Genomic DNA, 27,043 nt, shown 5'->3' with positions numbered 1-27,043 from the left:
ACCTTTTTTATTTAGAATGGTTCGTGGGATCTGAACCACAAATCCTGAAGTCAAAAACAAAAAAAAAATTAATCATTTTAAAGACCTTTTTTTCATTCAATAAATATTCCAAATATTTTAAATGTAGGCAGTGAAGATCAAAGAATAAACTAAGTGTTGCCAATCCAAGTGTACGAACCAATATACCATGCTGCTTATAATGTTTAACTATTTTACATTTGATTTAAATAAAATAGACCTTTTTTTATTATATAAGCAAATTTCACCAACTTAAAAATCTAAAATAAATATAGTAAATAAAATAAAGTCTAAATAATAATGTATACATTTTCCTATAACGTGCAATTTAAGTATAATAAAAAACACCCTAAATTCAAAAACAATACTGAGTAAATAATACAAGTTCAACATGTTATTATACGCATAAAAAAAATTAATATTATTTTCCAAAAAAATAACAAAAAAACGTTTTTTTTTTAAACTAAATTTAGATTAATTTCTAAAAAATTAATTAAATTTCAGTGTCTTCTTCGTCGTCAGTATTACGTAACAACATGTAATTGTCCATATCTATAGAACGACAATGCCGTATTGCGTACCTATATAAAAATTTAAATTTTATTATATTATTATAAAAAATATTAAAAACTGCTATTTGTGTGATTTTGCGTTAGTTAAAACACTTGGCTTTAAACGTGAGGTTCTGGGTTTAATCCCCACTGCTTACATGCTGTAAAACACTTAAATAAGGTGCTTTAAATAGTATGACTTTTTACAGAGCCAAAATACGATAGCAGATTAATTATTGGGCAATTATAATCAATAATATCCCAAACTGACATAGTCAATTCTAGACTGGGTTGGGGTAAACCCAAATGTAAAGGAAAAATTTTCCAAAAATATACAAATTTTATGAAATATTTGTATAAATAAAAAGTTTTTAAAAATATTTAAAAAATTGATTCACTAACGGTAATTACCTCAACCTTTCAGCCATAACTTGCTGACTAGAATAAGGAGGAAGTCGGAGCTGGAAAAAACAAGTCTGGCTAGTTGGTAGACTATCGACAGGCTAAAAATATTAATAATACATTTCTTTAATAAAAACAGTAAACGGTTCAAAGTAGCATCAAAAAAAACAAAAAAGGCTAAAATTTAAAAATAAAAGAAATGCGAAAACCAAGAAAAAGGTAAGGCAAGATATATTTTTATTCTTGATGTGGAAAGGTCGAATGCACAACTTAAACATAGAGTAACATCAGTTACTCCAACCCAGTCTTGAGTTGCCTGTGGCAGTTTGGAATATTATAGAGATTATAATTGCTCGATAATTATGCTGCTGATTAAGTGCAGACTCAGCAGGAGTTCATACCGTTTATAGTGCCTTATTCATGGGCGCTACAGCATGAGAGCAGTGGGGATTGTACCCACGACCTCATGTGGTGTAGCAAGTGTTTCTTACCACTACACCATGCTGCCGGTTTTTAACACTAACTTATTATTCAGGGCTAAATTAACTAGTTTTTAAATTTCTATTTCAGCATTTTTAGGTTATTGACCGGCAACGTGGTTTGTTGTCAGAACACTTGTCTTCACGACATAAGGTCCTAGGTTTAATTTTCACTCTCTAATGTGGTAGCGCCCTTTAGTAAGGCACTATGAACAGTATTAACTCCTGCCTTGCCAAAAAAAAACCTGCAGATTAATTATCAGGAAATTATAATAAATAGATTTTAGCCAAAGGCAATAGATTTCTGCCAAAGGCAATTCAAGACTGGGTAGGAGTAATTGATGTTACTCTTTGTTTAGGACGCACATTCGACCTATCCAGATCGAGTTTAAATAAATACATAAAAAAAATTTGATATTAATATATATATTGTTCTTGATACTTTTACAGTTACCACATTTTATTACATTAACAAATTTAAAAAAGCGCAAAATACACATGATCTCATATTTAAATTAAAAAATAAAATCTAATTAAAAAAATTATTGTAAAACAACTAACCCGGTCAATCTTCATAACTTGAAATCGTTGAGGCATGTCAGCGGCGCAAGCAGGTAGTCTTGATCTTCCGGAAACAAATTTGAGAAACAAGACTCTTTCCTCGTTATCCAGATCCTCCAAAGTCTTCCACAACCAACTAATCAACTCCGAATCTTCATTTGTCTCCCTACATCTGCACAATTATTTACATTGTTTTAAAAATGCCAGCAGTGTGGTGTAGTAGTTAGAACACTTGGCTTCGCTACATTAGGTACTGGGTTTGATCCAAATGCTCTTATGCTGTAGCGCCCTTGAGTAAGTTGCTATAAACAGCATAAACTCCTGATGAGCCAGCACTTAATCAGCAGCTCAATTATTAGACAACTATTATCTATAATATTCCAAACTGCAAAAGTCAACTTAAGACTGGGCCAGAGAAACTGGTGTTACTCTTATGTTTAGGTCATAAAATTGACCAGCCCAAAGAATAAATTAATGTGGAAAAAATATCACCTTAAAGTAATAGGTTTTATATTTTATTAAGAAAGGGTGTGCTGTTAAGCTATCTGTAAACGCTGGCCTTAAACACCAATAGCGTGGGTCAAACTTGAAACCTTTTGTGTGTTCAAGCTATCTGTAAACTTTGGGCTCAAAAGCGAAAAAAAACAGTGAGAATCAAACCTAACCAACTTGAATATCACAAAAACAATTCCACGGAAAAATGCTATTTTGCCAAAAAACACTATTCCCCCATTATACCCCAACCCTCTGGGAAATCCCCTTTAAATTTTTCAAAATAATTTTGACCCAAATTTTTAGTAAAATTTTTTTTTTTAGTAAAAAATTGTTTAGTAAAAAATTTTAGTTTTTGTAAACAAGTCTATTTAGTTAAATGGTTTTAGGTTATATGGGCAAATACAGGTTAAGTTTTTACCTCATGTTAGTTTTTAAGACATTAAAATCCACGTCTGGAACTCCACAAACTAGTTGTTCCAATCTTGATGAAGTCAACAAAGTTAAAAGTGGAAGTGCAATAATTCTCGACATTCCCTCTCTTACCCATGCGACCTAAACACAATTTCACATTTTATATATATATATATATATTTTTTATATTTTTTTACATTTATTTATCCTTATTGTGGGAAGGTTGACTTCATGATCTAAACAATAAACATAGAGTAACATAAGTTACCCTGACCCAGTCTTAAGTTGCATTTGGCAGTTTTGTATTCTATAGATTTATAATTTCCTGATAGTGGTAACTAAAAGTTGCTGATTAAGTGTTAACTTAGCAGAAGTTATACTGTTTATAGTGCCTTACTCATGAGCACTACACCATGGAAGCAGTTAGAATCAAACCTAGTACCATAAGTAGTGAAGCCAAATGTTCTGACCACTACATCACGCTGCTAATGTAGCTGTGTGTAGTGGTTAGAACACTTAACTTTATTACCTATGGTACCAGGTCTGATTCCAACTGCTTCTATGTTGTAGCATCCTTAAGGTAAGGCTCCATAAATAGTATAAACTTCTGCTGAGCCAAATACCAATTGGCAGATTATTTATCAGCTAATTACACTTAAAAAAGATTTATTTACATCATTGAACAAAAAACAAATTATTTTGGTTGTTGAGAAATTAATATGAATCAAAAAAAAAATTAACCCCCATTTTACCCCATTATTTTCTGAGAATACCTTTTAATTTCAAAAAATTAAAAATAACAAAAACCTGTTTGTTAAATTCATGAAGTCGAAATTGTAAAGCTTGTTCAGCGTAAAGTTTTCTGTTGTGGAATGTAAGAGGGATGCTGTCTCCTCCTAAAACAATTGACCTAAAATTTCCGTCCCACCCTTGTGCTTTGAAGTTCTCCAAAGGAATTATCTAAAAAAATCGTAAATTATATTTTCTTCACAAAATTCAGAAAATTATTAAATTTGGTTATCATGTAAAATTTTAAGTTTGGTTCCCCTTTAAATAAAGTTTAAAACAGCTCCCCTTTAATTAAAGTTAAATTAGTTCCTTTTTAAATAAAGTTAAATCAGTTACCCTTTAACTAAAGTTAAATTAGTTTCCCTTTAAATAAAGTTAAATTCAGTTCCCCTTTAAATAAAGTTAAATTAGTTCCTTTTTAAATAAAGTTAAATCAGTTACTCTTTAAATAAAGTTTAAAACAGCTCCCCTTTAATTAAAGTTAAATTAGTTCCTTTTTAAATAAAGTTAAATCAGTTACCCTTTAACTAAAGTTAAATTAGTTCCCCTTTAAATAAAGTTAAATTAGTTCCCTTTTAAATAAAGTTAAATTAGTTCTCCTTTAAATAAAGTTAAAATTAGTTCCACTTTAAATAAAGTTAAATTAGTTACCCTTTAAATAAAGTTAAATTAGTTCCCCTTTAAATAATAAAGTTAAATTAGTTCCCCTTTAAATAAAGTTAAATTAGTTTTCCTTTAAATAAAGTTAAATCAATTCCCCTTTAAATATATTAAATTCAGTCCCCCTTTAAATATATTGAATTCAGTTACCCTTTAAAAAAATTAAAATTCAATTCTCCTTTAAATAAAGTTTAAATCGGTTTGCTTTAAATAAAGTTTAAATCGGTTTGCTTTTAAATAAAGTTTAAATCGGTTTGCTTTAAATAAAGTTTAAAACAGTTCCCCTTTAAATAAAGTTAAATTAGTTTCCCTTTAAATAAAGTTAAAACAGTTCCCCTTTAAATAAAGTTAAATCAGTTCCCCTTTAAAAAATATTAAATTCAGTTCCCCTTTAAATAAAGTTAAATTAGTTTTCCTTCAAAATTTTAATTTCAGTTTCCCTTTAAAAAAATTAAAATTCAGTTCCCCTTAAATAAAGTTAAATCGGTTCCCCTTTAAAAATATTAAATTCAGTTCCCCTTTAAAAATATTACATTCAGTTTCCCTTTAAAAATATTAAATTCAGTTTCCCTTTAAAAATATTAAATTCAGTTCCCCTTAAAAAATATTAAATGCAGTTCCCCTTTAAATAAAGTTAAATCGGTTTCCCTTTAAAAATATTAAATTCAGTTACCCTTTAAAAATATGCGCTTTACAAAACTTACATCACTAAAATTATGTTGATCAACACCAGATTCGTCGATTGTACGAATCGCATGCAACATTTGAACAAACAGTTCATCACATTCTTCTATATCTTGCACCGTCATATTTAGTCCTAAAAAATTTAACAATTTTTTAAAAAAATGTAGTTGATAAAGATAAAAATTTGAAAATGGGCTTCACTACTTGAAGTTTGGGGTTCGAACCCCACTGCTTTCATGTTACAGCACCCTTTAGTAAGGTGCCATAAATGGTATCAACTAATGCTAAGCCAATATTTAATTACCAGTTTAATTACAAGGCAATCTTTTAATCAATAATATCCTAAACTGCAAAAGTCAACTCGAGACTGGGTCAGGGTAACAAATGTTACTCTATGTTTAGGTCATAAAGTTAACCTTTAGTTTAAAATAAATTAAAATTTACCTGCAATTAGTTTCCATATAAAAGGTGCTAAGTGAAGATCCAGAGGTTTTTTGGTGCGAATCGCAACGCCGAATAATATTCCCAAAAATTTGTAAGATTCTGACATCGATTCAGAGTTGATTGAAGGGTTAAAAACAAACCTCAAAAAATATAATAAATAATTAACATTACTTGTACTTGACAGTTTTAAAAAAAAACTAGGATTCCAAAATACAAAAAAAATATAACAAAGACAAAAAAATACGAAAAAAAATAAGCAAGGGCCGTTAAGTACAAGAGAGAATTAGGAAGGACCGTAAAGGACAAGTACTTCAAAAATAATTTAAATTCTATATTTTACAAAACCATTTTTTATAAATTCTAGTTGAATGTTCATTTTAAATGTGGTAATATGATTGAAATTTACAACTTATATAGGCCTTTAAAATTTACACGCAAACCACAAACAGCAGTTTTATTTATTTCGAAGGCTTCTGAATTTTACCCTATACTTAAATTTTACATTTTTTTTTGTATATATCTTTATCCTTGATGTAGGAAAGTCGAATGCACGACTTAAACATAGTGTTACATCAGTTACCCTGACGCAGTCTCGAGTTGCCTGTGGCAGTTTGGGATATTATAGATTATAATTGCCTGATAATTATACTGCTGATTAGGTGCTGGCTCAGCAGGAGTTCATACCGTTTATAGCCCTTACTCAAGGGCGCTACAGCATGAGATCAGTGGGGATTGAACCTACGATCTCAAGTGTGGTGTAGCAAGTGTTCTTACCACTACACCACGCTGCATTGTTTTACATTATAATTTCTTTATATTATCTACCTGTCTTGATATTGCCCAGTTTCTGCTGTAGAATTTGGGGTTTGAATAACAAGATTAAGCGTTCCATTTTCCAGTTCCTAAATAAAAAAACATAAAATAAATTGAAATCTTTGCAACTCTAAACTAATATTTGCACATAATAATTTACCCATGCACCACAAATGGCAGTTTTTTTATTCAGTATATCATCAACTATATTAAATACAAAAATTAATGCATTTATTTAAAAAATTGGCAGAATATTAAATATATTTTATGTTCTACAAAACCAAAAATTTTAAACAAATTTTAAAAATATTTAGAGCAAATTTTTTGTTTAAAATTAAAGGCGTTTTTTTATATATATATTATATAGAATACCTGGCTTTACTATATAAATTTTATGGTTTAATACCAAATGTTTTTATTTTTGGTTAAAGTTACACTACTAATATTTGAGTTCGAAATGAATGAATATTAATTAAATAGTATTTAATATTGATTTTGTTTTTATAATGTTAACTTAGTTTGATAATAAAGACGACAGCGTGTCACTACATGAGGTCATGGGTTCAAACCCCATTACTCTTATGCTATAGCGCCCTTGAGTAAGGTGCTATAAACTCCTGCTGTGCCAGCATGTAATCAGGCGCTAATTTATCAGATAATTATAATCAATAATATCTTAAACTGCCAAAGGCAACTCGAGACTTCAAATAATGTTAGTGAAACATTAAGAAAATTTAATTAAATGAACCTGGCACATTTCCGTGACAGTGTCATCAAAAACTCCACCAGCGTCATCTGCTCCTTCTCCTACCAACTTTACCTTCCAGGCTCTTGCTGGAAGACATAAATCTGCCGGATTTTGCCTCAAAATTTGATGCGAAATTTGGGTAAAAATTGGCGAGTATTTTTTCCCGCGAACGTACAACCGACGCACTGTTATTTGTGGGCCATAGTTTTTGCCTTGTACCATGGTCTTACCTATAAATTACAAAAATAAATTAAAAATTTTATTAAAAATTTACCTAGAAAAACCTTGGTGTAGTGGTCAGAACACTTCCTACACTGCACGAGGTCCTTGGGTTTGATCCCCAGTGCTTTCATGCTGTAGCGCCCTTAAGTAAGGCGCTATAAACATTTTAAACTCTTGCTGAGCCAGTACTTAATCAGCAGCATAATTATCGGGCAATTATATTTTATATTACCTTAAACTGTCACAGGCAACTTAAGATTGGGTCAGGGTAACGGTTGTTACTCTATGTTAAGGTCACGCCTTTGACCTTCTTACATCGAGGATAAATTTATATATACAAAAATAACTGTATAACATTTTAGGAAAAAAACATTACGTGGTAAAGCCAAGTGTTCTAATCACTATAATATTTTACAAGTAATATCCAAAACTGTCAAAAAAAACTCTAAAACTAGCAAAACCGTAAAGTAAAATAGAACTAAATTTGCTGTTAAAATTTTAAGAAACTATAATTATTTATTTTTAACTCTTTTGTGAAAAAAAATTTTAAACATACCCAAAGCCCGGACCATTGGTAAATTTGCCACTCTGGAAAATAGCAAACTTCTTACAGAATCGTTCATTAAACCAACTCTTCCAGCAGTAAAATCATTGAGATATACCAACTCATTTTGCTGTTTCAAAACAAGATTTTATTAAAATTAACCGGCAGCGTGGTGTAGTGGTTAAGAACACTTGCTACACCACATGAGGTCGTGGGTTTAATTCCCACTTCTTCCATGTTGTAGCACCCTTGAGTAAGGCGCTGTAAATGGTATAAACTCTTGCTGAGCCAGCACTTAATCAGCAGCTTAATTACCAGGCAATTATAATCTATATAATATCCCAAACTGCTAAAGGCAACTCGAGACTGAGTCAGAGTATATGATATTACTTTATGTTAGGTCAAAAAAAAACATTCTCAAGTTGACTTTGGTAGTTTGAAATATTATTGATTATAATTGCCCAAAATTATTCTGTCAACTAATTTTTGGCTTAGCAGGAGTTCTTACCATTTATATCACCTTACCTAAGAGCACTACAGCATGAAACCCGCTGAAATCAAACCTAAAACCTCATGTAGTAAGAGCAAGTGTATATAATACACATTAAAAATGTAAAACTAAGGATTTTATAGTTTAAATATGTCATACAAATAATAAAATTTACCAAAGTTGGCTTCAAGTTAATTAGGGTCCATGAGTTTGTGACTAGCTCCGAAAACTGTTGAAGAACCAACATCCGATCACGAAGCTCGTCAATCGAATGATCAGCGAGAAGTTCAAACTGTGTCGGGATTTGCTCTGGCAATCCGAGAGATCGAAAGCTCTCCAAGTGAGGCTCGGCAGTCCAAACTGCAGAGTGTGATCTTCCGGCTGAAATTTGACGAATATTTTTCCCGGACAACGAATCGATTAAAGTTGGTTTCTGTACAGCGCTAGTATTCCCAAGCCCAAGCTAAAAAAGTTATAATAGTTTAAAATTAAATTTCTTTTTTGTATATATTTTTATCCTCGATGTGGGAAAGTCAAATGCGCGACTTAAACATAGAGTAACATCAGTTACCCCTCCCAGTCTCGAGATGCCTGTGGCAGTTTGGGATATTATAAATTATAATTGCCCGATAATTAAGCTGCTGATTAAGTGCTGGCTCAGCGGGAGTTCATACCGTTTATAGCACCTCACTCAAGGAGGTTATAGCATAAGAGCACTGGGGATTGAACCCACTGCTGCATATAGTGTAGCAAGTGTTCTAGTACTACACCATGAGTACTACACCACACTGCCAAATATATTTTTATACCCTATTTAGTATGCTATAGTAAGAAAAATTACAATAAAACTACCAAAAACATTTTACCAAAATAAATTTTTGACTTAAAAAAAACAAAAAAATTGTAAAAATTTTTTGACAAAACTAAAAAAAAAATTTGGCTAAATAAAATCGAAAAAATTTTAGCCAAAAAAGTTTACCTGTCCATCTGTGTTTGAGCCCCAAGTAAAAACAAGTTGTTCAGAGGTTAATGCAATCACATGTTCAGCTCCAACAGCTACATCATCAATAAAATATGAGGATAAAGCAGCAACCACTTGGGGGCGATGATTGGGGGAGTTTCTGTTTTCCGAAATGCCACAAACTCGATCTGTGTCAAAATTCAAAAAAAAAATTTTTAAATTTAAATTATAGAAAAATTACTAAATAAAAATTCCCTTTCTTAACCCCTTAAAGGGTCGAATAAGGGGTTTAATTACAAAAGACTTAAATGTTAAAAAAAGGGTTACAAATAATAAAGCTTTAAATGTAAGGTTTCATATGTAGTGGTTAAATCTTTATAATAATGATTAATTTAACCTTCAAAATAAAGGCTTAAACTTAATAAATCATTATACCGTAACTTTTTATAATCTCTACCTGAGGTCTTTGGTTCAATCCCTGCTGCTTTCATGCTGGAGCACCCTTAAGTAGGGCGCTATAAACGGTATGAACTACTGCTGAGCCATTACTTAATCATCAGCTTAATTATCAGGAAATTATATTCAATAATATCCTAAACTGTTAAAGTCAACTTGAGACTGGGTCAGAGTAACTGATGTTACTCTATGTTTTGTACGCGAATTTAACCTTTCCACATCGAGGATAAATAAATCTTCAAAATTACCTTGGCCAAACATAAAAAGTCTTCCATCCAGAGCAAGAACGGCCGAGCACTGGGACCCGCACGCAATTTTCTTTAACCCCAATCCACAAAGATCCTCGATTCGTGCGGGGGTTGATTTTGAAGTGGTTGACCCAAGCCCCAGCTTGCCGTAATCTCCGTCCCCAAACCCCCATATTGTGAACCCGTCTTGGGAGAGCGCAAGCGTATGATTTAATCCACATGCAACCTACATGTAATTAGAATTTGAAATCTTGTAGATATTCAAAAGTTTTTAAATTTTGTAATCAAATTATTAAGGTACTTGGTTCAATCCCCACTAGTTCTACACTGTAGCGCCTAAGTAAGATGCTTTAAAGAGATAAAACTACTACTGAGCCACAAAAACAATAGCAGGTTACCTAGTGGGCGATTATAATAAATAATATCCTAAACTGCCAAAGTCAACTTAGGACTAGGTCGGGGTTACAAATATTCCTCTATGTTTAGACAGGAAAATCAGCCTTCCAACTTTGAAGATAAATAAATATTAAAAAGTATTCAAAATATTCCATTATTTTAATTTGAAAACCACAAAAAATTTAAACCTGGCCAACATACGATCCCTCCAAAGCTAAAACTCTTTCCGGCAACTTTTTATTCGCAGTTGTACCATGACCTAATCTCCCATAATCTCCATAACCAAATGTTAATAATTTGCCATCTGATGTCACTACTGCTGAGTGTTTAAACCCACATGCCACCTAAAAATAATTTAAATTTATGTAAAATTAATTCAATTGTTAAATAAGTAGTATAACAGACACTCGGATTTTGAGAAAATTAAAAATAAAGGAAAGGAAAATGAAGGAACAAAAAATGAAGGAATGGAAAATGAAAGAACTGAAAAATGAAGGAATGGAAAATAAAGGAACAATAAATCAAGAAACTGGGAAATAAAGGAACGGAAAATGAAGGAACATAAAATGAAAAAAACAGAAAATGAAGAAATGGAAAATAAAGGAACCGGAAAATAAAGAAACCGGAAAACGAAGAAACGAAAAATGAAGAAATAAAAAGTTAGGAAACCGAAAAATTAAGGAACGGAATTTGAAAGAGTAAAAATAAAGGAACGGAAAATGAAGGAACCGAAAAATAAAGAAACGGAAAATAAAGGAAATGGAAAATAAAGAAACCAGAAAATTAAGGAAATGGAAATAAAGGAACGGAAAATAAAGAAATCGGTCTTTAAATCAAAAAACAACATATACAAAAATGGTTATTATATACACAAAATAAAAAATAAATTAAATTACTTGTACAACTTCTTCTCCCCTAAGTGCCTCAATTTGTCGGGGTCTTCTCTGTCGATCACTATTTCCATGACCCAGTTTTCCATAATCCCCATCACCCCATGAAAACACCTCCCCCGACTCCATCAGAGCTAGTGTGTGTCCATCACTTCCAACGGACGTTGACATCGCCTTTACTACAAATCCTAAATTGGTAATTGTTATAAAAATTAGGCTGGTAGTGTGATATACTAGTTGTGACATCGGACCTCAGACCAAAAGGTATTGGGTTTGAGCCGCACCAATGCCACACTATTTGCCCTTTAGCCCGGCATTTATGAATAGCTTAACCATATTTTAAATATTTTAAAAATTTCATATTTTAAAAATTTCCGATAAAAATATAAAAACCTATCACCTTAAGGTAAACAAAATAAAAATTTGTTATAAGAATCAAGTGATGTGATTGTATTAGTATAAATATTTTGGCTTTAAAAGCTAAAGGTTAAGCTTTAACTTTATCTACTGCATATGTACGACGAAAAATAAAATTTTGTATTTTTTATCCTTGATGTGAAAAGGCCGACTTTACACTTAAATATGGAGTAACATTTGTTACCTACCACAGGGAACAAAATAACTGGTTGCTGTTCACTAAAAGCAAATCGTTTTTTAAAATTAACCAATCATTTTTTACAAATATATTTTAAAAAAAGCGAATCAATCAAAAATGGTTTAGACAATAATAAAACACGTGTATATTTATGTTTTTTTACAAAGCTATTTTATAACAACATTATCCTGCCTAAATGTAGGTTACTATAGGGTTTTTAATAACAATAATAATCTCACAATGCGTAAATTTACTTTTGCAGTTTGTTAAGTCGTTGCGCAATGAAGTTAAACTTTAGTAATATAGTAGTAGTTTATTTTAAAAATGCAACGCAGGGCAACAAATGTTATCACAAAACGAAGATCATGACTTAGTTCTAATCATTGCCCCCCCCCCAAAAAAATCCCTCCCCCCAAAAAAAAAATCCCTCCCCCCCAAAAAAAAAATCCCTCCCCCCCAAAAAAAATCCCTCCCCCCCAAAAAAAAATCCCTCCCCCCCGAAAAAAAAATTCCTCCCCCCCAAAAAAAACAAATATAAATAACCTTGTAAGCTTGAAATAATTGTAAGTTGATTTAAATCATCTGAATTGCCTTGACCCAACCTTCCATAACTACCCTCTCCACAGGACATTATATTTCCCGTATTTGTTACAATAAACGTGCAATTTTGTCCACATAGAATCTACAAAAATAACAATATATAAGTTTATTCTTTGGGATTGGTTTTAACAGTTTGGCAGAACTTAGTTTTTTTGATATGTTTATTTATCCTCAATGTGAAAGGTTGACTTTACAACCTAAACATAGAGTAATAATAGTTACCTGACCCAGTCTTGAGTTAACTTTGGTAGTTTGAATATTTTTTTTTTTTTTTTTTTTGTATATATCTTTATCCTCGATGTGGGAAAGTCGAATGCGCGACTTAAACATAGAGTAACATAAGTTACCCTAACCCAGTCTTGAGTTGTCCTTGCCAGTTTGGGATAATATTGATTATTATTGCCCGATAATTAATCTGCTGATTGGTTTATGGCTCAGCAAAAGTTTATACAATTTATAACACCTTACTCGTGGCCTATGCAGCATAAAAGCAGTGGGAATCAAACCTTGGATCCTAGGTAGAAAAATTGTTACCCTGACCTACGCTAAATTATTAAATATAATTGCCCGATAATTAATCTACTGATTGTTTTTTTTAGCTTGGCAGAAGTTTGTATTAGTTATGGTGCCTTACTAAATGGTAATATAACATAGAAGCAGTTAGGATTGATTTATCAACATTAAAAAAAGAATTTGCAATTAAAAAAATAAACTGACTGTTTGAGCTTGACTAAATGATGTTTCGATTACTGGAATCAAAGGATTTGGACCAGCGGCTGCAAGCTGACCATGTCTGTCTGCACCAAACAAATAAGCATCACAGCGCCCGCCTGCCTGCCAGTCGTCAGGCCGTTGTTCAAACCAAGTAACAAGCTGCTCATCGCAACCAACTGACCACAACGAGTTGTCCTAAATTATAAATTTTATTTTAAATTTTTTTAAATTTAGTCAATAAAATATACTTTTTTCACATTTATTTATACCTCGATGTGGGTAGGTTAACTTCAAAACCTGAACATAAAGTAACATTTGTTACCCGGACCCAGTCTTAAGTTGCCTTTGCCAGTTTGGGATATTATAGATAATTGCCCAATAATTAATCTGCTGAATATGTGTTGACTTAGCAGGAGTTTATACCAGTTAAAGTGCCTAGCTCAAGAGCATTACAGCATGAGAGCAGTGGGGAACGAACCAAGGACATCATGTATTTAAGCCATTTACACAACAAAAAAAATTGTTTCTTTTACCAACCACTTAACTAGGATAGTACATTTTTGATATACTCATTTGGCACATATATGCACAAAAATTGTATAAAGGGTAACACAATGCACTTTGTTATACTTAAAATTTTGTCTAGATTCTGAAAGTTAAATATTGACAAAAAAGGTATCATGGTTGGAACACTTGGTTTTACTATGCAGGGTCCAGGGTTCAATTCCAAGTGCTTTCATGTTGCCTTGAGTAATGCATTGGAAGTAAAAAAATGCATGCTAAATCGAAAATAAATCAGCAGATTAATTACCAGGCAATAATAATCAATATTATCCCAAACTGGCAAAGACAACTCAAGACTGGGTTAGGGTAACAAATGTTACTCTATGTTTAAGTTGTAAAAATGGCCTTTTTACATAGAGAATAAAAAAAAGAATTTTAACAATGATTTACCAATGGATTGACAGTGGTGGCTGTTGAGCTCAATACTTCACTAAACAGAGAAGGAAGTTTTGTTCTTGCAGAAAAAGCTTGAATTGATTTACAACAAACATCAAGGTTTGATAGCCATTGCCATTCTCCAATACCATGCTCATGTTGACTAGTCAACTAAAAAAATAAAAAGTAATTTTTTTTTTGCATATATCTTTATCTTCGATGTGGGAAAGTCGAAGGCGCGACTTAAACATAGTAACAACTGTTACTCCAACCCAGTCTCGAGTTGCCTTCAGCAGTTTGGGATAATATAGATTATAATTGACCAGTAAATATGCTGCTGATTAAGTGCTGGCTCAGCAGGAGTTCATACCGTTTATAGCGCCTTACTCAAGGGCGCTACAGTATGAGACCAGTGGGGATTAAAGCCACAACCTCATGGTGGTGTAGCAAGTGTTCTTACCACTACACCATGCTGCCGGTTATTGTAAAATTTTGGTATATTTAAGGGTTGGATTAAAAAGGTATTCTTTTAAAGAACGCCAATTAGTAATTAAAATTTCATTTTTAAATAATTTCTGTTTTTTTTTTAGTATCCTTGATGATAGAAGATCAATTTTACAGCCTTAGCATAAAGTAACATTTATTACTCTGACCCAGTCTCAAGTTGACTTTGGCAGTTTGAAGTATTATTGAGTATTTTTGCCTGATAATCTGTCTGCTAATTGTTTTTTTAGCTTAGCAGAAGTACGCACAGTTTATAATGCTTTATTCAAGGGGGTTACAGTATGGTAGTAGTTGGAATCAAACCTAGGGCCTCATGCAGTCTTAAGTTTAAATATTTTTAAATATATTTGCCTGATAATTTGTCTGCCAATTGGTTTTTGGTTTAGCAGGAGTTTAAACAGTTTATAGTACCTTACTTAAGTGCGGTTCAGCATGGAAGTAGTGGGGATCGAACCCACAACCTCATGTAGTAAAACCAAGTGTTCAATACCAACCCAAAAAGTTGAATATCAATTAAAAAAAATTTTACCTTATGGTGAGGTGGAATTGATTTTGATGAACAAATAATACTAGTTAGTTTTAATCCAATACATAATGAACACAAATCTTGTAAATATGAACTAAATTGTAGTTGGTCTCCAGTCATAACATGGGGCTAAAACAAAATTTTTTAAATTTTTTTTTTCACTAAAATGTTTTTTTTATATTTATTATTCTTAGATTTGGAAAGGTCGACTTCAGAGCCTAAACATAGAGTAACATTTGTTACCCTGACACAGTCTTTTTTTGTATACATCTTTATCCTCGATGTGGGAAGGTCAAATGCGCGACCTAAACATAGAGTAACATTTGTTACTCCGACCCAGTCTTGAGTTGCCTGTGGCAGTTTGGAATATTATATAGATTATAGTTCCCCGATAATTATGCTGCTGATTAAGTGCTGACTCAGCAGGAGTTCATACCGTTTATAATGCTTTACTCAAGGGCGCTACAGCATGAGAGCAGTGGGGATTGAACCCAGTACCTCATGTAGTGTAGGAAGTGTTTTGACCACTAAACCATGCTGCCAGTATAAAGTTCAGTTTTTGAAACTAACTAACTAACAAAAACTACAATTAGTAAAAAAATATTGTACCTTTTCGTAGTTATATTGTTGTTTTAACAAAACAGGCAAAACAAACAAAAACTTTGCAAGGCAACTTTTGTTGACAAAATAAATTCCAAATTCATAATTCAAAACATAACTGGCTTTGGATATTATTAATTTATCCTCTACAGCTTTTGCAGGCAACTAAAAAAATAGAAAATTTGATTAATTGTGCTTTTGAATACCCACATAAAAAGGGTAAGTTCCGCATAGGCAAGGGGTTAAATCAACTACAATAATTTTGACCCATCTAAATTTTTTGTTTTTTTTTGGGACGATTTCAAATTTTTTAAGTTTTTAAAAGTTAAAAAAAAATTTCACATTTTTGTTATGTAAAAATTAAAACATACTGAAATTAATTCTAAATCTTTAGAGTTAAGAAATGAAACAGATAATAATTCGTCGTTGATCCAAACTATACTGGTGACTTTTCCATGTCCTTGTTGCTTAAACAACAACGTTCCCTCCTAATAAAGTAAAAAAAAATTTGAAAAACAATTTAATAAAAAAAAAATTTGAAAAAAAAGGGATTTTAATTTTATATAAAAAATAACTCAGTTAGTTATCTTATGCTGTAGCTCCCTTAAGTAAGGCGCTATAAACGGTATAAACTTCCGCTGAGCCAGCACTTAATCAGCAGCATAATTACCGGGCAATTATAATCCCTATAATATCCCAAACTGCTAAAAGGCAACTTGAGACTGGGTCTCGGTAACAAATGTCACTCGATTTAGGTCGCTCATTCGACCTTTCCACATCGAAGATAAAGATATATAAAAACAAAACATATATATATATAAATGTATTTTTAAAAATTCTAAAAGTAATGACAAAATTAGAAAAAGGCAAAAAAAAAGAAAAAAATTGTTAAGACAACAAGACTCTAAAATACACAAAATTAAATAAAAATTTTACTTACAAGTAAAGACCACACACATACAGTTCCCTGAACATCCCCAGTTGCCAATAGCAACCCAGTGGTATTAAATATCGTGGTAGTTATGACATCACAATGATATTTTAAATCGAAAATTGATTGATGGTTTAGAGCTGCCGTCCTCAGGTTGTGTTCTTAAAAGTAATTTAATTGGTTTTTATTTCAATCAAAAGTTTGAAATGCAGAAAGTTTAAAATTATGTAAAATATTAAAAATAAAAACCTAAAATAATATATTTTTTGCAGACCTTTGGACAAATAATTTTTTTTTCCAATTTTTCCTGAAAGTAAGTTAGTTTAAACAAAATCAATTTCTGCTGAGCCAGCACTTAATTATTTAATTATTGGGCAAATATAATCTAAAAAATCCAAACTTTCAAACAGTATAAACTCATGCTAACTCAACACTTAATCAGCAGATTAATTATCAGGCAATTATAATTTATAGTATTCTTAACTGCCAAAGTTAACTTAAGACTGAGTCAGGGTAACAAATGTTACTCTATGTTTAGGTCGTGAATTCAACCTTCTCACATAAAGGTTAAATTAATATGGAAAAAAAATGCTTACAATTTACTTATAATTGTCCACTTGCAACATGAATACTCACAACTCATTTTAAAAACTACCCACTTATATAAGTAAGCCTTTCAAAAATATTAAGTAAAATGTAAAAAAAAAAATTAATTTTTTAATATTTCTTAAGTAAAATTTTTACCAGATATGTTTGAGGTACTTCGGCAAAGTCGAACGTTCTGGTTCGTTTTTGATTGAAAAGTTTCCGAATTTGTTTCTTTTAATTCCTTTAAATTTCTGTCTACGACTTGGGGTATTCCCCAAACTGATACACTTCCACCACCACATCCACTAAAATTTTTTGAATCTTTTAATTATTGAATTTAGATTTACAAAACGTATTATGCGTCTAAATGTTACAAAATGTATTATGCGTCTAAATGTTACAAAATGTATTATGAGTCTAAATGTTACAAAATGTATTATGCGTCTAAATGTTACAAAATGTATTATGCGTCTAAATGTTACAAAATGTATTATGCGTCTAAATGTTACAAAATGTATTATGCGTCTAAATGTTACAAAATGTATTATGCGTCTAAATGTTACAAAATGTATTATGCGTCTAAATGTTACAAAATGTATTATGCGTCTAAATGTTACAAAATGTATTATGCGTCTAAATGTTACAAAATGTATTATGCGTCTAAATGTTACAAAATGTATTATGCGTTTAATTGTACAAAATGTATTATGCGTCTAAATGTTACAAAATGTATTATGCGTTTAATTGTACAAAATGTATTATGCGTCTAAATGTTACAAAATGTATTATGCGTCTAAATGTTACAAAATGTATTATGCGTCTAAATGTTACAAAATGTATTATGCGTCTAAATGTTACAAAATGTATTATGCGTTTAATTGTACAAAATGTATTATGCGTCTAAATGTTACAAAATGTATTATGCGTTTAATTGTACAAAATGTATTATGCGTCTAAATGTTACAAAATGTATTATGCGTCTAAATGTTACAAAATGTATTATGCGTCTAAATGTTACAAAATGTATTATGCGTCTAAATGTTACAAAATGTATTATGCGTTTAATTGTACAAAATGTATTATGCGTCTAAATGTTACAAAATGTATTATGCGTTTAATTGTACAAAATGTATTATGCGTCTAAATGTTACAAAATGTATTATGCGTCTAAATGTTACAAAATGTATTATGCGTCTAAATGTTACAAAATGTATTATGCGTCTAAATATTAAAAAATATATCTGCACATACTATCGAGAACCATTTAACAAAATAAATATATTCCCAAAACAAAAATTTCAAAACGACTTTTTACCAAAATTAATGTAAAAATTTTTCCAAAATTTTAGGGCATTTTTCAGAGAAAGATTAGGGTAGAAAAGGGTTAATAAAAAATATGACTTTTTAAGTAAAATGACACTTTCAGGCATATGGTTACCAGTAAAATGTTCATTCAATAATTTTTGGTAACATTTTTTTTATTTATTTATCCTTGATGTGAAAAGGTTGATTTCACAACCTTAATATAGAGTAACATTAGTTACCCGACCCAGTTTCAAGTTGTCTTTAGCAGTTTAAAATATTATTAGTTATAATTGCCCAATATTTATAAGCTGCTGATTAAGTATTGCCACAGCAAAACTACAGTCCCTTATCAAATCGTGCCATAGCATAAAAGCAGTGGGGATCAAACCCAAGACCTTATGTTGTTAAACTAAGTGTTTTGACCACTACACAAAGATGCTGGCTAGCATGTCATTAACTAAAAAAAAACTTACATGGAAATCATCAAGAACGGCGAAAGTTGATGTCCCGGCAAAGAACACCATGAAACCACTGAAGCGTAACTCGTTAACTGACAACAAAAATCATCTTTCCAAATATCCGAATAATGTTTCCAAATTTTTATATTTTTTTCTTTAGTGCCAAGAACAGCAAGTAATTCTCCTACAGATAAAAAATAAAATGTTAAAAAATTAGTGTTTTAAAAAATTAGGCAAAAAAAATAATAAGTATTTTAACTTTAAAAACTTTAAAAAATAGGTGTTTTAACATAAAAAAATAAAAAAAGGTGTTTTAACTGTAAAATCATTAAAAAAATAGGTGTTTTAACATTAAACATTGGGTTTTAAACAGTAAAAAATTAAAAATAGGTGGTTTAACGTAAAAAATGTTAAAAAATAGGTATTTTAACAGTAAAAACTTTAAAAAATAGGTGTTTTAGCATAAAAAATATTAAAAAATAGGTGTTTTAACAGTAAAAACGTTAAAAAATACGTGTTTTAAAAGAAAAAATATTTTATTTCCGTGCTAGTAAATTGGCCCTTCGTACTTTTAAGTTTTAATAAATGTATATTTTTACAAGGGTGTGAAAAAGTAGTTAGAAAAATTTTTTTATTTAAAATATCTTCATCGGTACTTTAAAAAACAATCGTAAAAAATAATACCTGTAATATCCCATTCCAAACTAAGAATTGGTGAATCACAAGCATCAATTGTTGCCAAATAATTTTCCTTGTCTCTCATTGTGATTATAACCTTGCCATCAGCAAAGCCAACAGCAAAAAAATTGTCTTCAGACAGCCAGGAGATAACAGAAACACTTGCTATAACAATAACATGTTGATTAAAATAATGCAATACAACTAAGGCCTAAAATTTAAAACATAAAAGGTAAAGTTAAGCAAAGAGTTTATGCTGTAGCACATCATGTCTTTATTACAAAAGGTCCTGGGTTTGATCCCCACTGCTTACATGCTGTAGCAACCTTTAGTAAGGTGCTTTAAATCGTATTTAGTAAGGTGCTTTGAAATGGTTTAAAATTTAAGTTTTAGAGAACTTCAGACTTGGCAGCTTTTTTTTATTGCTAAAAACACCATTTTACAGAAAAACCAAATGCTTAAAAACACCATTTTACAGAAAACCAACTGCCTTAAAATGACATTATTCATAAAATCAAATGCCTGTAAACACCATTTTATAGAAAACCAAATTCCCATAAACACCATCTTGAAAACACCATTTACCAAAAAACTATATGCTTATAACACCATTTAACAAAAATGATATGCTCAAAAACACCATTTAAGAAAAAACCATATGCTATAAACATCATTTAACGAAAACAACTATATCCTCAAAAACACCATTTAACAAAAAACCATACGCTATAAACATCATTTAACGAAAAAACTATTTGCATAAAAACACCATTTAACAAAAAATCTATATGCTTAAAACACTACTTAACAAAAAACTATATGCTATAAAACACTATTTAACAAAAAAACTATATGCTTAAAAACACCATTTAACAAAAAAACATATGCTATAAACATCATTTTACGAAAAAAACTATATCCTCAAAAACACTAGTTAACCAAAAACCATATGCTATAAAACACCAATTAACAAAAAACTATATGCTATAAAACAGCATTTAACAAAAAACTATATGCTATAAAACACTATTTAACAAAAAAACTATATGCTATAAAACACCATTTAACAAAAAACTATATGCTATAAAACAGCATTTAACAAAAAACTATATGCTATAAAACACCAATTAACAAAAAACTATATGCTATAAAACAGCATTTAACAAAAAACTATATGCTATAAAACACTATTTAACAAAAAAACTATATGCTATAAAACACCATTTAACAAAAAACTATATGCTATAAAACAGCATTTAACAAAAAACTATATGCTATAAAACACTATTTAACAAAAAAACTATATGCTATAAAACAGCATTTAACAAAAAACTATATGCTATAAAACACTATTTAACAAAAAAACTATATGCTATAAAACACCAATTAATAAAAAACTATAAGCTATAAAACAGCATTTAACAAAAAACTATATGCTATAAAACAGCATTTAACAAAAAACTATATGCTATAAAACACTATTTAACAAAAAAACTATATGCTATAAAACACCATTTAACAAAAAACTATATGCTATAAAACAGCATTTAACATAAAAACTATATGCTATAAAACAGCATTTAACATAAAAACTATATGCTATAAAACACCATTTAACAAAAAACTATATGCTATAAAACACCATTTAACAAAAAACTATATGCTATAAAACAGCATTTAACAAAAAACTATATGCTATAAAACACCAATTAACAAAAAACTATATGCTATAAAACAGCATTTAACAAAAAACTATATGCTATAAAACACTATTTAACAAAAAAACTATATGCTATAAAACACCATTTAACAAAAAACTATATGCTATAAAACAGCATTTAACAAAAAACTATATGCTATAAAACACCAATTAATAAAAAACTATATGCTATAAACCAGCATTTAACAAAAAACTATATGCTATAAAACAGCATTTAACAAAAAACTATATGCTATAAAACACTATTTAACAAAAAAACTATATGCTATAAAACACCATTTAACAAAAAACTATATGCTATAAAACAGCATTTAACATAAAAACTATATGCTATAAAACAGCATTTAACATAAAAACTATATGCTATAAAACACCATTTAACAAAAAACTATATGCTATAAAACAGCATTTAACAAAAAACTATATGCTATAAAACACCAATTAATAAAAAACTATATGCTATAAACCAGCATTTAACAAAAAACTATATGCTATAAAACACTATTTAACAAAAAAACTATATGCTATAAAACACCATTTAACAAAAAACTATATGCTATAAAACAGCATTTAACATAAAAACTATATGCTATAAAACAGCATTTAACATAAAAACTATATGCTATAAAACACCATTTAACAAAAAACTATATGCTATAAAACAGCATTTAACAAAAAACTATATGCTATAAAACACCAATTAATAAAAAACTATATGCTATAAACCAGCATTTAACAAAAAACTATATGCTATAAAACAGCATTTAACAAAAAACTATATGCTATAAAACACTATTTAACAAAAAAACTATATGCTATAAAACACCATTTAACAAAAAACTATATGCTATAAAACAGCATTTAACAAAAAAACTATATGCTATAAAACAGCATTTAACATAAAAACTATATGCTATAAAACAGCATTTAACATAAAAACTATATGCTATAAAACAGCATTTAACAAAAAACTATATGCTATAAAACACCAATTAATAAAAAACTATATGCTATAAACCAGCATTTAACAAAAAACTATATGCTATAAAACAGCATTTAACAAAAAACTATATGCTATAAAACACTATTTAACAAAAAAACTATATGCTATAAAACACCATTTAACAAAAAACTATATGCTATAAAACAGCATTTAACATAAAAACTATATGCTATAAAACAGCATTTAACATAAAAACTATATGCTATAAAACAGCATTTAACATAAAAACTATATGCTATAAAACAGCATTTAACAAAAAAACTATATGCTATAAAACAGCATTTAACAAAAAACTATATGCTATAAAACAGCATTTAACATAAAAACTATATGCTATAAAACAGCATTTAACATAAAAACTATATGCTATAAAACACTATTTAACATAAAAACTATATTGTTGTTTTTAAAATTTTTTGGCTTTCAGAAATATAAGAGGATACCAAAACTATATTAATTTTAAAACCTTTTTACATAAAAATACAACTCTTTACATAAACTTACAATTTTTTCTAGAACAGTGAGTCAACTCAACTCGATGAAAAGTTGAAAGATCAAAAACATCCAAAACGGCAACAGAACCGTCTTCTCTGCCAATCAAAAGAGAGTCCAATCCAGTTCCGGGAATCCCCACAATTGAGCCTTCACGGGGCCATGTCATACTCGTCACACGATGGGGTTGTACATCGATGTGAGCATTACTGCCTAAAAAATAAATTTAATTTAGTTTGGTAGTGTGACGAACCGGTCATGGCGTCGGACTACGAGCCAAAAGGTTTCGGGTTCAAGCCGCACCAACATCACACTATTCGCCCTTGAGCCCGGTGTTTAAAGATAGCTCAAAACACGTCATAACAGCACACCCTTCCCCAATAAAAAAATATAAAACCTATCACCTTAAGGTGATATGGAAAAAAAAAAATAGATTTAATTTTTTTTAAATTTGTCCAGTAGTGATGCAAAACAGTCATGGCTCTGTAATATTATTTGCCTTTGAGCCCAACGTTTAAAGGTAACTTCATCACTTTACAATGGTACACTCTTTCAAAAAATGTAAAATCTATCAATTAAAGGTAATCAGAAAAAAATGTCTTGTAGTGTGGTATACCAGTCATAGTGTCGGATTAAATCTTGCGCTTGGCATTCACAGATATCTTAACCATGCCACAACAGCACACCCTCTTTTAATAAAAATACAAACCAATCCGGTAGTGTGGCAACCCAGTAATAGCATTAGCCTATGGGCCGAGAAGTTTTGGGTTTGAAATGCACCAGCGCCCTTGGGCTCGGCATTTATGGATAGCTCAATCACGTCCCAAACTGCCCCCCTACCCAAATAAAAATATCATACCAACTACGAATTTTTACAAAAATACAAAATCGAAATACCACAGACAATTTTACTCCCTTATATTTTTAAAGTTTTTCATTTTTCTTTTATTAGTTTACCTGTAATAGGAAAAATATTGACAACACTTTCCATTGAAGCTGCTACCAACTTTCCATTAAAATTCCAACATAAATTTTCTACCAAAGAAGAATTTTCTTGGTCGTGGAAACCTTCAAACTTGCTTGTGCGTTGAAGTTGTAACCCAAGTGGATCACCGGTGGTCGACCAAAATCTCACAACTCGGTCATTACCCCTGTTGGATAAAAACATAATTTTTTGGGGGATAATATTGTTGTGGTACCTATTTTAAGTAAGGTGCTATAGACGATATAAACCCTTTGCTGAGTCAAAAAAACAATCAGCAGATTAATTAAAAGGCAAATATATTTAGCAATGTTTAAAACAGTAAAAGGTAGCATGGTCTTTTGGTTAAAACACTTGGCTTTACTACATGAGGCACAGGGCTCAATTCCCACTGCTTTTATGCTGTAGCGCCTTAGAGTAAGGTGATATAAACAATACGATCTCTTGTTGAGCCAAAATCAATCAGTAGAATAGTTATTTAGCAAATATAATTATTAGTATCCCAAAATGCTAAAGTCAACTTGAGACTGGATCAGAGTAACAAATGTTACTCTATGTTAAGGCCATAAGGTTGAAAACTAAATTTTAAAAGCAACGGGAATCAAACCCAGAACCTCAACTTTCTAAACCACTACTCTACATCTACCAACCTAAGTTGCCATTTGAGAAAGCAGGGTTGCTAATAAAAAATTCTTAAACTTACAGTGTTGCCAATAATTTTTGTTGTATGTTCCATATTTGTGTATACACATCGCCATCGTGTGCTCGAATTTTCGAAGTCGGACATTCCATTTTACCAAGGTTATCTAACTTATGTGTAGTGTTAATTGATAAGTAGAATGTTAGTGCTCGGATTAGAGTTTGTAGGGCCCAGGATTTTGTTGTAGTAGTGTTGTTGTTGCTTAGACAACATGCAGACAAAGCGTCAAAAAATAAACTTAAATCTGTCAAAAAAATGACAATATAGTTATTTTACATGAAATTAATGTTTTTTGATAGAAAAATTAAATTTTAAATAATTTTTTTTATATATCTTTATCCTCGATGTGGGAAGGTGGAATGTGCGACCCAAACAACACTTGTTACCCCGACCCAGTCCCGAGTTGCCTGTGGCAGTTTTGGGTATTATAGATTATAATTGCCCGATATTTAAGCTGCTGATTAAGTATTGGCTCAGCAGGAGTTTACACAAGTTATAGCGCCTTACTCAAGTGCGCTACAGCATGAGAGCAGTGGGGATGGAACCTATGACCTCATGTGGTGTAGCAAGTGTTCTTACCACTACACCTTGCTGCTGGTGTAACGTTAGATGGTTACTATTTTATTTATTTTCACTAATATTCTAATGTAATTTGTAATCAATTTTTTAACATATTGTCAATTTTTTTATATTTATTGAAGGTAGACTTTACGACCTAAACATAGAGTAACAGTTATTGCCCCAACCTAGTCTCAAGTTGACTTTGGAAGTTTGGGATACTAATAATTATAATTAACCGATAATAAAACTGTTATTTAGTTTTAGGCTCAGCAGGACTTTTTACCATTTATAACGCTTCACTTAAAGGTACAGCACTACAGCATTGAAGCAGTGGGGATTGAACACAAGGCCTCATGTAGTGAAGCCAAGTGTTCTAACCACAACACTACGCTGACAAATAAACCTTTTGTGTAATTTTTTAGTTAACTTTCTATACCATTTTCCATTTGCTTTTCCAAATTAAAACATATTTACCTTTATTTTCAGAAGCTGAATCAACCGGACATTGAGCCAATAATGTGCCACAAGATTTTGTTATCATAAAACTGTCTTCATTTTCACATTTAACTCCACAACTTTTTAGCAACAAGTTCTGTTAAAAAAACATTTGATTCTAACAATAGTTTAGGTTTTAAAATAAGTTTATAGTTACAAAAATTAAAATTGAATTTTAGAATAGTATGTATCTATATATTATGCAGCTTTTCTTTTTAACAGTACAAAATAAATAAACTGCTGTTTGTTGAGTAGTGTATTTAAATATATGGTTTTCTGTAAAATGGTGTTTTTAAGCATTTGGTTTTCTGTTAAATGTTTTTTTTTAAGCATATGGTTTTTTGTAAAATAGTGTTTTTAAGGATATGGTTTTCTGTTGAATGGTGTTTTTAAGCATTTGGTTTTCTGTTAAATGTTTTTTTAAGCATTTGGTTTTCTGTAAAATGGTGTTTTTGAGCATTTGGTTTTCTGTAAAATGATGTTTTTAAGCATTTGGTTTTCTGTTGAATGGTGTTTTTAAGCATGTGGTTTTCTGTAAAATGGTGTTTTTGGTCATTTGGTTTTCTGTAAAATGGTGTTTTTAAGGATTTGGTTTTCTGTAAAATGGTGTTTTCAAGCATATGGTTTTCTGTAAAATGGTGTTTTAAGCATATGGTTTTCTGTAAAATGATGTTTTTAAGCATTTGGTTTTCTGTAAAATGGTGTTTTCAAGCATATGGTTTTCCGTAAAATGGTGTTTTAAGCACATGGTTTTCTGTAAAATGGTGTTTTTAAGCATTTGGCTTTCTGTAAAATAGTGTTTTTAAGGATTTGGTTTTCTGTAAAATGGTGTTTTCAAGCATATGGTTTTCTGTAAAATGGTGTTTTAAGCATATGGTTTTCTGTAAAATGGTGTTTTTAAGCATTTGGTTTTCTGTAAAATGGTGTTTTCAAGCATATGGTTTTCCGTAAAATGGTGTTTTAAGCACATGGTTTTCTGTAAAATGGTGTTTTTAAGCATTTGGCTTTCTGTAAAATAGTGTTTTTAAGGATTTGGTTTTCTGTAAAATGGTGTTTTTAAGTATTTGGTTTTCTGTCAAATGGTCTTTTTAAGCGTATGGTTTTCTGTCACATGGTGTTTTTGGTCATTTGGTTTTCTGTCAAATGGTGTTTTTAAGCATTTGGTTTTCTGTCATATAGTGTTTTTTAAGCATATGGTTTTCAGTCAAATGGTGTTTTAAAGCATATGTTTTTTTGTCAAATGGTGTTTTCAAGCCTATGGTTTTCTGTCAAATAATGTTTTTAAGCATAATTTTTTCTGTCAAGTGGTGATTTTAAGCATATGATTTTTGTCAAATGATGTTTTTGGTCCTTTGGTTTTCTGTCAAATGGTGTTTTTTAAGCATATGGT

General features: G+C 30.4%; 1 protein-coding gene across 3 annotated transcripts in view; it reads right to left on the bottom strand.

Moving 5' to 3' along the window:
• Window positions 1-228: 228 nt before the first annotated feature.
• The window catches only part of LOC145759980 (putative E3 ubiquitin-protein ligase HERC1), a 75,891-nt gene continuing 49,076 nt past the window's right edge, over window positions 229-27,043 (bottom strand). For all 3 annotated transcript variants that reach the window (XM_082573838.1, XM_082573840.1, XM_082573841.1), the window contains 29 exons: window positions 25,633-25,750; window positions 24,601-24,841; window positions 23,873-24,066; window positions 22,928-23,128; window positions 19,707-19,865; window positions 19,038-19,206; window positions 17,416-17,564; window positions 16,681-16,832; window positions 16,112-16,228; window positions 15,750-15,905; window positions 15,144-15,269; window positions 14,126-14,281; window positions 13,175-13,366; window positions 12,401-12,539; window positions 11,269-11,450; window positions 10,561-10,716; window positions 9,977-10,202; window positions 9,291-9,460; window positions 8,487-8,774; window positions 7,834-7,951; window positions 7,056-7,285; window positions 6,320-6,396; window positions 5,495-5,634; window positions 5,071-5,183; window positions 3,725-3,877; window positions 2,925-3,058; window positions 2,012-2,183; window positions 981-1,072; window positions 229-599 (listed from right to left, as the gene is read on the bottom strand). In XM_082573838.1, coding sequence (XP_082429964.1) covers window positions 512-599; window positions 981-1,072; window positions 2,012-2,183; window positions 2,925-3,058; window positions 3,725-3,877; window positions 5,071-5,183; window positions 5,495-5,634; window positions 6,320-6,396; window positions 7,056-7,285; window positions 7,834-7,951; window positions 8,487-8,774; window positions 9,291-9,460; window positions 9,977-10,202; window positions 10,561-10,716; window positions 11,269-11,450; window positions 12,401-12,539; window positions 13,175-13,366; window positions 14,126-14,281; window positions 15,144-15,269; window positions 15,750-15,905; window positions 16,112-16,228; window positions 16,681-16,832; window positions 17,416-17,564; window positions 19,038-19,206; window positions 19,707-19,865; window positions 22,928-23,128; window positions 23,873-24,066; window positions 24,601-24,841; window positions 25,633-25,750 — 4,608 coding nt within the window. In that variant the 3' untranslated portion in view covers window positions 229-511. The remainder of the gene's footprint in view (window positions 600-980; window positions 1,073-2,011; window positions 2,184-2,924; window positions 3,059-3,724; window positions 3,878-5,070; window positions 5,184-5,494; window positions 5,635-6,319; window positions 6,397-7,055; window positions 7,286-7,833; window positions 7,952-8,486; window positions 8,775-9,290; window positions 9,461-9,976; window positions 10,203-10,560; window positions 10,717-11,268; window positions 11,451-12,400; window positions 12,540-13,174; window positions 13,367-14,125; window positions 14,282-15,143; window positions 15,270-15,749; window positions 15,906-16,111; window positions 16,229-16,680; window positions 16,833-17,415; window positions 17,565-19,037; window positions 19,207-19,706; window positions 19,866-22,927; window positions 23,129-23,872; window positions 24,067-24,600; window positions 24,842-25,632; window positions 25,751-27,043) is intronic.

Source organism: Corella eumyota, chromosome 7 (genome assembly GCF_963082875.1).
Source record: "Corella eumyota chromosome 7, kaCorEumy4.1, whole genome shotgun sequence".
In the NCBI taxonomy this organism is placed as follows: Eukaryota; Metazoa; Chordata; class Ascidiacea; order Phlebobranchia; family Corellidae; genus Corella; species Corella eumyota.
The sequence above is the reverse complement of the archived record's forward strand: the minus strand, read 5'-3'. Positions and strand labels throughout refer to the sequence as shown.